General features: G+C 43.3%; 1 protein-coding gene across 6 annotated transcripts in view; it reads left to right on the forward strand.

Moving 5' to 3' along the window:
- The window catches only part of MAP7 (microtubule associated protein 7), a 181,578-nt gene that overhangs the window by 100,773 nt on the left and 68,559 nt on the right, over positions 1 to 12,246 (forward strand). For all 6 annotated transcript variants that reach the window (XM_039532604.1, XM_039532601.1, XM_039532602.1 and 3 more), the window contains exons 2-3: positions 2,318 to 2,419; positions 9,185 to 9,262. In XM_039532604.1, coding sequence (XP_039388538.1) covers positions 2,318 to 2,419; positions 9,185 to 9,262 — 180 coding nt within the window. The remainder of the gene's footprint in view (positions 1 to 2,317; positions 2,420 to 9,184; positions 9,263 to 12,246) is intronic.

The following is a 12,246-nucleotide window of genomic DNA, read 5'->3' on the forward strand; positions in this document are numbered from 1 at the left end:
TAAAGAGTCTTTGAAGTGTTATTAATGTTTTGTGCAATAAATGCAAGAAGCTGGGACTTGCATTTGACTCTTAGCAATATAAATTCCTCTTTACTTCACTGCACAGAATGTACAATAGGTGATGCATAAATTGGAGTCACAGCTGGGCAAAATTTTTCAGACAAATAGTTTATTTATCAAAAATAAATGCAGTTTCAGTCGATCCAAAACTATTTGCAAATTTGATCCAATTAATTTCAACTGGGAAAATGGTTTTCAGGGCCAGCTTCAGAAAACTCTGTGTGTGGTACATGCACAAACCTTTGCTCCCCTCCCCCATAACATTTAGCCCAATAATTAGGGCACTTAACTGAGTGTAGGGGTATGTCTACACTACCTGCCAAATTGGTGGGTAGTGATCGATTTATCAGGGATTGATAAATCGATGATGATGATGATGATAAATCGATCCCAGAATGTGCTCCCCGTCGACTCCGGAACTCCACCAGGGCGAGAAGCGGAAGCGGAGTCGACGGGGGAGCGGCGGCCACTGATCCCGCACTGCGAGGACGTGAAGTAAGTCAATCTAAGCCGATCTAAGATACATTGACTTCAGCTACGCTATTCTCATAGCTGAAGTTGGGTATCTTAAATCGATTCTCCCCCACCCCAGTGTAGACCAGGCCTAGGAGACCCAGGTTTGAATCCTTACTCTATAGCAGGGACTTGAACTCAGATCTGCCCCCCCCCCCCATGTGAGCATCCTCACTGCCAGCCTCTAAGCTGTTCTGGGGTGGGGGTTCTCTCAATTCTCCTGCTGAAGCTGTTCCACTGTGTACGAATACAGAACTAGTCATTGGGTCAAAGAGAGAATGAGAATGATTCAATAGCCTGGTGATTAAGGCACTCAGCTGGGAGGTAGGACATATGGCGCTAAATCCCTCCTCTGAAACAGAAAGGGATGAGACAGTCCCTCTGTTTTGAAGCTGACTAGACTTTTCCGATTTGCTGACATGTATTCTGAACATTTTTGGAACTGAACCAAATGTTTGTTCTGATTTTCCAGTTTGCCGGCTGAACCGAAAAATCAGTTATTTGCACAGTTCTAGTTGGAGTGTTTGTGCTACTCGTAAATCACTGGGCAGCCTCAATCAGTTGTTGCTTCTGCTGCTTTGCTATTAGCCCTGATTAAGAGCCCAATCCAGCTCCCTCTGAAGGAAATGGATCAGGAGCAGGTGTTTGAAGGCTGATGAATTTTGTTATATGTGGCTGATTTTGGAAGCAGTGGTCTCATATGCTGGTCAGAGGTAATGACTCAACATGGATTTAAGCATCACTGAGAGGAAACCAGAAAAACGAGCATTTAGTAGTATAGCATAGACAATTCAAAGACAGTATTAAAGGGAGCACTGTAGAGGGGGAATTTTGTTATACATCTTTCCTCAACCTGAATGGGGAGTTTCATGGCTAGATTAGGAAGGAAGGATCTCATGCAGTGCTACAGGCTGGGGACTGACTGATTAAGCAGCAGTTCTTCAGGAAAGGACCTGGGGATTACCGTGGACGAGAAGCTGGATTAGAGTCAGCAGTCTGCCCTCGTTGAAGGCCAATGGCATATTGGGCTGTATTAGTAGGAGCGTTGCCAGCAGATCGAGGGAAGTAATTATTCCCCTCTATTCGGCACTGGTGAGGCCACACTTGGAGTATTGTGTCCAGTTTTAGTCCCCCCACTACAGAAGGAATGTGGAGAAATTGGAGAGAGTCCAGTGGATGGCAACGAAAATTATTAGGGGGCTGGGGCACATGATTTACGAGGAGAGGCTGAGGGAATTGGGGTTATTTAATCTGCAAAAGAGAAGAGTGAGGGGGGATTTGATAGCAGCCTTCAACTACCTGAAGAGGAGTTCCAAAGAGGATAGAGCTCAGCTGTTCTCAGTGGTACCACTATTTCACTAGAAGGGTGATGAAGCACTGGAATGGGTTACCTAGGGAGGTCGTGGAATCTCCATCCTTAGAGGTTTTTAAGGCCTGGCTTGACAAAGCCCTGGCTGGGATGATTTAGTTGGTGTTGGTCCTGCTTTGAGCAGGGGATTGGACTAGATGACCTCCTGAGGTCTCTTCCAACCTGAATATTCTATGATAAAACTTCAACGCCATACATGATTATGGGGAAATTTGGAAGGACCATTTGTCTGCACCAAATGTTATAGGGTACTTTTTCTAAAATAACAGGCATGGCCAGAATTGTTAATTAAATGCTATATAACATGAATAATTTACAGAGACTGTTTTCTAATAGCATGGTTAATTATGTAATCTCTTTTCCTTCTCTTTTTAGCATCAGAAGACTCTAAAGTGCAAGACAAGAAAGCTGCTTCTTCCAGCCAACCCACTTCTGCTGCTTCAGGGCAAAGCCCCAACAACTCTGTAGCAAAAGCAGGTACGCCATTATACACTTCTCATCACCACTGTTTGTTTGCCTAGGCCAGGGGTAGGCAACCTATGGCACGGGTGCCGAAGGCGGCACGCAAGGTGATTTTCAGTGGCACTCACAGTGCCCAGGTCCTGGCCACTGGTCGGGGGGGCTCTGCATTTTAATTTAATTTTAAATGAAGCTTCTTGTTTGGAAGGAGTCAGGTCTGAGTGCGTGAGGCACAACCTTAAAGCCAGCAAGGCTGCCTCTGCACTAGTAAAATTAGTACCCAGGTTTCAGAATGGTGCCGCTTCCCCCGGCTAAGACAGGTGTAGACAAGGCTCACTTGCATTTTCATTCCATTGTTATAACGATGCCGGAGTCCAGTCTTAAGCAATCGCTCACACTGTTTGTGAGTTAGTAGAGTTCCTGCCCCATCCCAAACAAAATTCAGCTCCTAAAGCTTGGTTCTCCACTCAGTCCCAGGGGAGCTTGGGCAAAGTGGAGGTGGGGTTACAGTTTCTGAGTTTCTAGGCTACATGCACGTTAGAGCTTAAAAAGAACACCTGTAACCTACGCCACTAGAATAAAGTCCCTCAGGGATCTTGCACCAGTGGCAGACTGGGCATAGCACCACTTCATTGCTCACCAAATGCTCCCTCCCTCTTCTTATACCAAGCCATAACTACATGAATGCTATACAAAAAAAGAGAGCGCTACCGTGTAGTGTCCAGAATGAGTCTTACTATGTATTAGTATCAAACGTTACATTTTTTTTTAAATTTTATTTTATCCATTAAGGCTGAATTCACTGGTACATTTTGTGTGTTTTGCAGAACTCTGGAGCAGCACAAAATAGCTGCAGTGTAGTGGCCAATTACACCAGGTTTACAGTTGTTTTGCATCAATGAAACCGTGCAAACCAGTCAGAGTTTACTAGTGAATCTGGCCCTTAACTTGCAGTTGGTTTACTGATTTAGCTGATAGTTGTTTTTACCACTGTTATGAAAACACGCTCAAAGCATTTTCATGACATGGTAGTAAAAATGCCCAAGTCCCATCCTGAACAAAGTTTACTCTGTGAGTGGTTGGAGTGGCGATGGAGGTGGTATTTTTATGTTGTATTTTTTACAAAAATAATTATACCGGCACACTTACCAGGTAATCTTCCAGGATGTGAAACTGGAACTTGACTGTCATAGCTGAAAGGAAACAGATCTATTTCTTTTTTAAAAGTTATCTATAAAAGGCTTGAGGCAGATGACAACAGGACAGTGCAAGGATTAGGGAGATAGAGTGAATGTAGATGAGAGGGAAGGCTCTCCCTTTGAATAGCACTGGTGGCCAACACACGGTCCTCCTTTCCCATGGGCCCTCACACATACCAGCTTCCCCCTATCCTGTCCACTTGCTCATTCTCTCCCCCTGACCTCCCTCACTGTCCGCCTCAGATCTCCCACCACCACAAAGCAGTACCATGGGCGTCAAGAGGGGAAGGGAAGTGTTTGTGTGTGAGGAGTGCTTGTGGGTGTTGAGTGGAGATAGGCACGAAGAAAGGAGTATTATCTGTGATGTCACAATGGCCCCAGGCAAGAGTGGCCTGAGCTACTGAAACTGGCCCATTGTCTATGAAGCAATCTTAATAATTAGATATAATAATCAGTCACTTAGCATAATTAGAACCTAATTTCTTTAAATGTAACCTATGCAGAAAATTTCAATTAATATTAATTAAATGGAAAGTTTGAAGAGTCTCTATTATTCCATTGCTAAGATAGTTGGAGACAAAAAAGGTTGACGCTGAGTGTTACATTTCTTAAGGGATCTATTTTAATTATAACTCCTAAACTAATTTCATAGAGTTACTTGTAAATTCTCAGAACATTTATTCATTCTGTACTCAAAAAGGAAGCAGTGTAACTTTTGTGGTGGATTCACTGTATTTTCATAGGGGTTGCATCCCTGCTTTAAGTTCTAAATTAAACTTTTGCTATGGAGCCATGACCCGTGCCTCCCTGATTGCCTGTCTGACAGGAATGCTCTGAGGTTAACTATTGAGCATTTGTATATTATGCCCTGAAACTCTGTTAGGTATAATTATCTGAGCATAATGAATACAAAGACATTTCAGCATGACCATTCAGCAGCTTCCACGCCAATGGCCGGATCCTGTAACGTGCTTCAGCACCTTCAATAAGAAGCTGTGCACCTTCAGCTCCCACTTAGGTGAATGAGAGCTGAGGGAGCTCTGCAGCAGCGGCCCCTAGCAGCATATCTTCCATCTCGCTGTGGGAGAACCCAGAGCATATGACCATGATAAATAAGATTAAGGCAGGGTTATATTACTCTGAACATACAGACTGGCATTTTCACACTCCTCTAAAGTGCTAGTTCCTCTGGGTCCCAGACATAAGTGTTTTTAACTGAGAGACCCTGTCTAAATGTGTAAAGAGACGAGAGACAATAGGGGTAGCAGTGCCCTGTGGAACTTTTCTACCTAACCACAAATTTTAAAATTATCAGTGGGATCCAGAGTGCTATTGTTGGAGCTTGGGCATGAGGCCAAACAATGAAGGGTTGATTTCCAGACCTAGAAGAGAGATGTAATTAACCTAGTCGGATTTGCTTCATTACCCCTGTCTATTCCAACCACCAGCAGAGCAGAGGCAGGTGTGATATTTGGTTTGCCGCTAATCTCTGAGCTCTCATACCCACCCTTGTGCCAAAATTTATTTCCTCTTACACACCCGCAAAAAATACAATGGAGAACAACCCATGATAGAATGGGTGCACCCCCTGAGCAATTTGGGACATACTTCTGAATTCTATGAGGTTTTTCTCGCATATGTATCAAGATAGTTAAATGTGCAATGTAGCAAGAGTAATTGAGTTCTTTAAATTGAATGGCAGAGAGCACTTTTTTTTTCTTCAAGCCGCTGCTCATTATTAGCCAAGACTTTCACAGTTCATCTTTCCTTATAATCTTTGTTCCTTTCAGAGGAATCCCTCTCCTTCTCTCCTACGTAAACATCTGACAGAAGGTAGAAAAGAACCAGGTAGGGAATAGTGTATTCTGAAAGAAGCAGCATGTACTCTAGATCAGCGGTCCCCAACCTTTTTGGCACCAGGGACCGGTTTCGTAGAAAAAAAAAATTCCGCGGACCTGTGGGATGGTTTTGGGACGATTCAAGCGCATTACATTTATTTTTGTACTTTTATTTCTATTATTATTATTGTAATATATAATGAAATAATTATACAACTGACCATAATGCAGAATTAATGGGACCCCCACCCACTTCCTGCCCCCCCGACTGCCCGCCCCCCTCAGAATCCCCGACCCATCCTGCTCCTTGTCCCCTCACCATCCCCCACCACCCTGGGACCCCACCCCTGCTCTCTGTCCCCTGACTGCCCCAACCCCTATCCCCCCCCGCTGAGTCCTGACAGACTCCCCCGGAACACCCACAATCCAACCCCCTCCATTCCCTGCCCCCTGACCGCCCCCCCAACCTCCACCCCCTCCCTGTGCCCTGACTGTCCCCAGGACTCCCTGCCCCTTAGCCAACCCCCCTGGCCCCAGCCTCTTACCCCCGGCTCCCTCTTCACCCGGAGCCTCAGCGCCTCGCCCGACAGCCGCAGCGTGTCTCCGGCGGGGCCTGAGCTCCATCCCGCTCAGAGCCAAGTGGTGAGGGGGCGGGGCTGGGAGCTCCACGCCGAGTGGAGGCAGCTGGGCTCAGCCCGGAGCTCGCAGCCCCGCCCCCTCACCACGCGGCTCTGAGGGGGCGGGGCTCAGGGGCCCCGCCGGAGACATGCCGCTTGATGTGCTAGGGGTCGGTTCGCGGCCCGGTTCCTAACAGGCCGCGGACCGGGGGTTGGAGACCCCTGCTCTAGATGATCCTGAGCTCCCCGATCACTTACCATCAAGTTGACAGAATGCTGAAGTTGCTGAAAACAAACTCTTTCCTGGGGGATTTCATATTTATTGCACAATGATCCAAATGTCTACAGCCTACTTGAGTTGGAGAGATTCACAAACTGTCCTCTCTGGGCCTGTCACAAGCATTGAGGGGTTTGATGGCATTCCAGGGGGAATGCTATGTTAACCTGTATCCTGTCCTGGTATATTAAAAAGAATGGACAAGAGCCACCATTTTCTTTAAATTGATCCAAATTCTGAATATCTACCATACATGGGGACCCAGAGTCAAAACTGGCATAAAACAGCATAGCTACATAGCCTTCAGTAATCTAGGCCAATATACAATAGTTAAGAATCTGGCCCGGTGAGTTTAGGTAACAAATTACCTGTATCCTTGTTAATGATTTTTCATTTCACTTTAGTAATGTTAACCTAATTTTCAGCTTGTAGCTCAGTTAATATATTTATCTTTCATTCTCCCAGCATTGAGTGTGATTTGCCACTGTTGTTCTAGTCTTACCTTAGTGTAACTCATTGAATCAGGACTGTAATCTCTAACCACTAATCAGACTGGTGTTACATCATCAGATCATTGTTCACTGATAATTATTTTAAAAATGTTAAACTTAAGCTAGGGAGCAACAATTTATTCATCCAAGATGGCAAGGTTCTGTCATTCTAGTGCACCAGCATCAAGTCAGATGATTATATCTAAATTATTTATTTACTGCAACTCAAATAGCCATCGTAAATCAGTTTTTAAAGTCTCAACCTCGCTTCAACATTTATTTTCCACAAATATGTTAGTTTTCCCTCAACTTTATTCAGTGTAAGTGTTATTTTCTGTTGGACCATGGCTTTGGATATTATAAAACCAGATTTTCAAAGTAGGGTGCAGTCATATTCAGACATTAGCACACACTTACTTATGCACACATATCCCTGATATGATGGTGTATATCAAGTATATGTGCACTCACGTAGCATAACTGCATGTATAAATCGAGTGCCACTTGCTTTACTTGAAAATTGATGCGTTTGAGATTCTAAAAGCACAGTAGTTTCTATGTTAATAGTTACCTTGCTTACATTATTATTTAGATTCCAGTCACATCCAGCATGTCCTAGTCTCTTTTCATGATGAAGACGCAGTCCCAGCCCCATTCTTTGTTCTAATATGAAAACTATAAAAACTGGGGTCTAGTTCTCCCCAGTATCAAAATAACACTGACTGTTTATTATACCCAAAAATCTTTTCTATCATTCTGTTTTTCCGTTGTTGTTTTTTGTTTGTTTGTTTTTTAGTAAACTTTTCAGTACTTGTGAGGAGTGTCAAATTAACAACCCTGAAGACTGAACTCCTTTATCTAAAGAACAAGTAAAGAATAGGTAGTGACAAAGCAAGTTTTGCCACATCTCCCCTGACAAAGTACCTTCATTGGGGGGGGCGGTCCAGATGCTGTGGGAATGGGGCTCAGTGGGGTGGGGATCCGGGTGGCTTGTCGGGGGTGGTCCAGGTGCAGGGGAAGTGGGGCTCATCAGGGTGGTTCTGAGTGCGGGGGGTGAGGTTTGGCGGGAGGGTCTGGGTATTCACAGGGGTTGGGTGGATGGTAGAGTAGCTCCCTGTACAGGGATCACTCCTCCTGCAGCTGAGGAGTGATGAGTGCAGAAAGCTTGGGAAGGAGGTTTGCAGAGCTTCTTGCAGTGGGGGAGGGAGGAACTGGGGGTGGGTCTGACCCAGCCCCAGATGCCATGCAGGGGAAGAGGAAGTCCCGTCCTCCCCAGCTCAGCTGTGAGGAGCAATGGAGCCCATTGCAGGGTAGGAGCCACCAGCTGGGTCTTTCCCAGTCCCACTCTGTGCCCCACAGTAATTTACCTCTCTGCCGGCTGCCCTGGGCATCCAAAACATGCTGCTGGGGAGGGTTATATGACCGCTCTTGTGGCTTCCCTTTGCTTCCCTGTCAGAAAGTCATTTTTCTGTGGGGGACGACAAATTCTGTGCATTACTTTGTCAAGATCTAACTTGGTTTTTCATGTACTGCACTTCTCAACAGTCCTCAAGGAAATGGCTTTTTCAAAGCTATTACCATTTCATGGTCGATGTACTGTACAGTGAGCGTACTCTGTGGTTCTGCATCAAGGAGGGGTTTCAGTGTCTTATTGGAAATTACAATGCAAGATCAATGAGATATTGCCCTGCCAGCTTTAGCAAAAAACAAAAACAAAAAAAACATGATGTATGCTTGGTTTTTACTTTTCTAACATAGAACAGAGAGCCTATAGACCAATGTAGGCATTGATTCAGGAAAGCACTTCAGCTTGTGTTTATTTTTAAGCGTGCTATGATATTACTTACATGGTTAAAGTTAAGCTCTGCTGAATCTCCATTCATTTTTTAAAATTCCAGAAATGTCCCCATTACTAAACAGAACCTTACTGTATTTCTTCCTTGAGATAAATTGATTGTTTTTTTTCCAAACTGTACCCACATAAAAAAAGAACCAAAGTTGACTCCAAAGTGATTTTTAAAGTCTCTAAGTTATAAAGATCTAAAAAAAATAATCTAGCTTTGTTGTAGCAAGAACAGCCAACCTTGCTAGAGGGATCAGGGTTGCCACTTTACCCTAGATTTTTCAGTGAGTATTTATGTTGGTTCTTTTCACCTTGGTATAATTAGAATGGGTTCACACTTACACTAAATAGCTAATCTTAGTTGAATATGAGGGATTTTTGGAGACACTGGATTTTGTTTGAGACTGCCATTATAGCTACCATTGTAGGTAGTGGTTGCTGTTCTAGTAAACTTGCATTTTCTAATATAAGATCTTAATCTCTCTTTCTGATTTTTTGTTGTTTTTTTGTCGTTGCAGACCATCCACCTGTACTAAAAGTTGATGACAGACAACGGCTTGCTAGGGTACGGAGAGAGGAACTGGAAAAGCAGTTAGGTGAGACATAACTTTATTTAGCAGCTATAATTTTCAAGATTGTACTTTTTTGTACAATACTAATTGAACTAATAGTACAATATGCTATCCCTAGCAGCATCGGAAAAATCATGTAATTAAATAGGCAATATTGTTCTTTTAGACATTTCATTACATTTTGAGGGTAGACCTGGTGTTCATGCATATTCTGGTACTTGCCATTACTTATCCTATTACATGTGTCTTAAAGCTCTTTATAGTATTGAACTAAATGGGCCAAATTCTGCTCTCATTTACATCAGTATAAGTGAAAATAGCTCCACCGATTTCTTCCGTGGAGGTTCTCCAGACTTAGAGCAGAATTTTTCCTAATATTGTATGTTGAACACAATCCTGTGTTGTACATAAAACATCATAGCAAATTGTGTCCATGTATAGATTGAATTTTAGATATCAGTGTGGGTTTTTTTGTTTCCTTTTGCTTGATCAGATTTTTTTCTACTTGTTGATTGCATCTGTTCATGATATTAAAGTAATAATGTGTGCATGCACAGTACTCATAACCAGACTATCCAGATAAATATTTACACCAAGGTTAATTGACAAGCAGCTATTTTTTATCTTGATGTAGGATAGCAAAACAAATTACAGGCTATAATCTTTGTATTTTTCTTACACAAGATTTCTAATAATAAATCACACTCTTTTTTTGTTGTTTTTTTTTAAATCATTTCTTCTTTCTGTGAGGGTAAAGTCACACCATTGAAGTCATCAAAATGGAGCTTAAGTGGTGCACAGGCCTTGTGCTAGTCTCAATTTCACCCATTACATATTGGCCCAAATTTGGCTCTCGTTTAGAACACTAATCTTGATGGTGTTACTCCATATTTACAATAGTGTAAATGAGAACTGAATGTGGCCCACTCATATATCATAAAGGTAAAAAGATTAATAAAGATTTGTATGGCTAATAACAGTTGCATGTATTGACCCATTTTTTTTAAAGCAGCCTGTTGTCAGTGTTCTCAGTGGATAATTTTTTCTGTAACTTTCTGCATTTCATGTTTTTCTCTACTAAATGAAACTGAGTGATAGCTGTGAAATCTAAAAGATTAGAAAAAAAATAGAATAAATTTTTAGGTCCGTGCAAAAGTGGCAAAATGTTTTGTATCAGAGGATTTTGCACCTGACAAAAAGAAGTTGCTTATCTTTTTCTCATTTATGCGTAGAAAAAAAAAGTGAAAAGCCAGTTCAAATGTGGTGGTCATGAATTCTTGAATGGCAGCGTGTCATTCATTTTTGGTGGTGGGGGGGGCAAAGGGTTGGTGTAATGTCTGAAAACTTAGTTATCTGATATGTTCATATCAGGGTATATAGATAAACTGTTACACACCACACACTCCATTGTCTGAGGCATCAAATGCAGGTACAAGAGACAGAAGTCTATCAGTTATTCATCCATTGCATTGCAACTGCATCTGTGCAGCAGATTAAATGCAGTCTGTGCTTTTTTGGAAATTGCACATATGTAGTCTGGTACCCTGCTGACCTCTGACATGCTCCCTCTCTTGTAAAAAAGCCTTTATCTTGAGCAGCATTGAGTACCCACAGCTCCCATTACCTTCACAGATGCTCAGGAATTTGCAGGTGCTCAGGATTGGGCCTAGCAAATGAAAGTCCAAATAAAGTCAAAAGCCAGGATTTTTCTCAGCTTGGTGTTAAACAAGAGGGGACTGCAGGGAGCTATGTTGGAATTTAGGCCAGGCAGGGGACACACAAAAAAGCCCTATATAGCAAACACCAATTTACAGCGGAGTCCAAAAAATGGGCAGAGTTTAGCCAAGAAAGGATATACACAATTGTGCGCACACACAGCCGCTGTAGCAGTAGCAGGAATAGCAGCCACACAGTAAGGGTATGTCTTCAGTTGGAACTGGGGGTGTGATTCCCAGTTCAAGGAGATACACTCTCACTAGCTGTCACTGAGCTAGTGCTCTAAAAACAGAATGTAGTTGTGGCAGCACAAACAGGGGGAGGTCCTAGCTACTCTGAGCGTGTACCCAGTGTCTCTGACAAGCACACAGTCTTGGCAGCTAGCCTCTCTCACTACTGCCACTGCACCCTGCTTTTAGCATGCTGGCTCGATCAGAGCTAGTGTGAGTATGTCTCCTTGAGCTGGGGATCAACTCCAGTGCTTTACGATGCAAGGTTTTGTCTCCAAACAGTACCCCGCTGTTAATGGGATGTTAGGGGGAGGGATAGCTCAGTGGTTTGAGCATTGGCCTGCTGAACCCAGGGTTGTGAGTTCAATCCTTGAGGGGGCCACTTAGGGATCTGGGGCAAAAATTGGTCCTGCTAGTGAAGGCAGGGGGCTGGACTTGATGACCTTTCAGGGTCCCTTCCAGTTCTAGGAGATTGGTATATCTCCAATTATAATATAATAATAATAATGTAAGCATTGCTGAGTGTGACCGATTTGCTTTACCCAGACAGTCACATGACTGGAGCTGTATAAATAAGCCCACTCCCTCCAGGCTGCTGCCATAGGATATCATTATGTCAGTGATGACAATGAGACAGTAAAAGACAAAGGGAACAATAGTTACAATAGGAGCATCTGAAGCAACAGTTTGCTAGTGCTTCTGTGTCTGCTGAACACTGAAGGTGTTTTTCCTGATGCAGCGTTAGGACCAGCTAACCTTAGCTTGTTAGCTGCCTTCTGTTCACTAACTTTGGGTTTCTTCCTGTTCTCCTCTCTTTGATGGAGAGACTTCCTAGAAGCATGCTCATCTATATCCAGGAGAACTTACACATCAAGAGTTTGGCAATAGTCTCATCCTCTCTGTGGTCAAATGTCACCCCAGCAACTGGCTAAGCAATGCATTCGTAATTACTTGGTCTTCGTTGTTGGTTACATTTGGTAAATTAAACCTAAATTACTCTGCAGCCGCTCTTGAAGGTCTGCAGGCAGAACCATAAGGTTGGTAGATGGCCAGTGTGCCAGA

Source organism: Mauremys reevesii, linkage group 3 (assembly GCF_016161935.1).
Source record: "Mauremys reevesii isolate NIE-2019 linkage group 3, ASM1616193v1, whole genome shotgun sequence".
NCBI lineage: Eukaryota > Metazoa > Chordata > Testudines > Geoemydidae > Mauremys > Mauremys reevesii.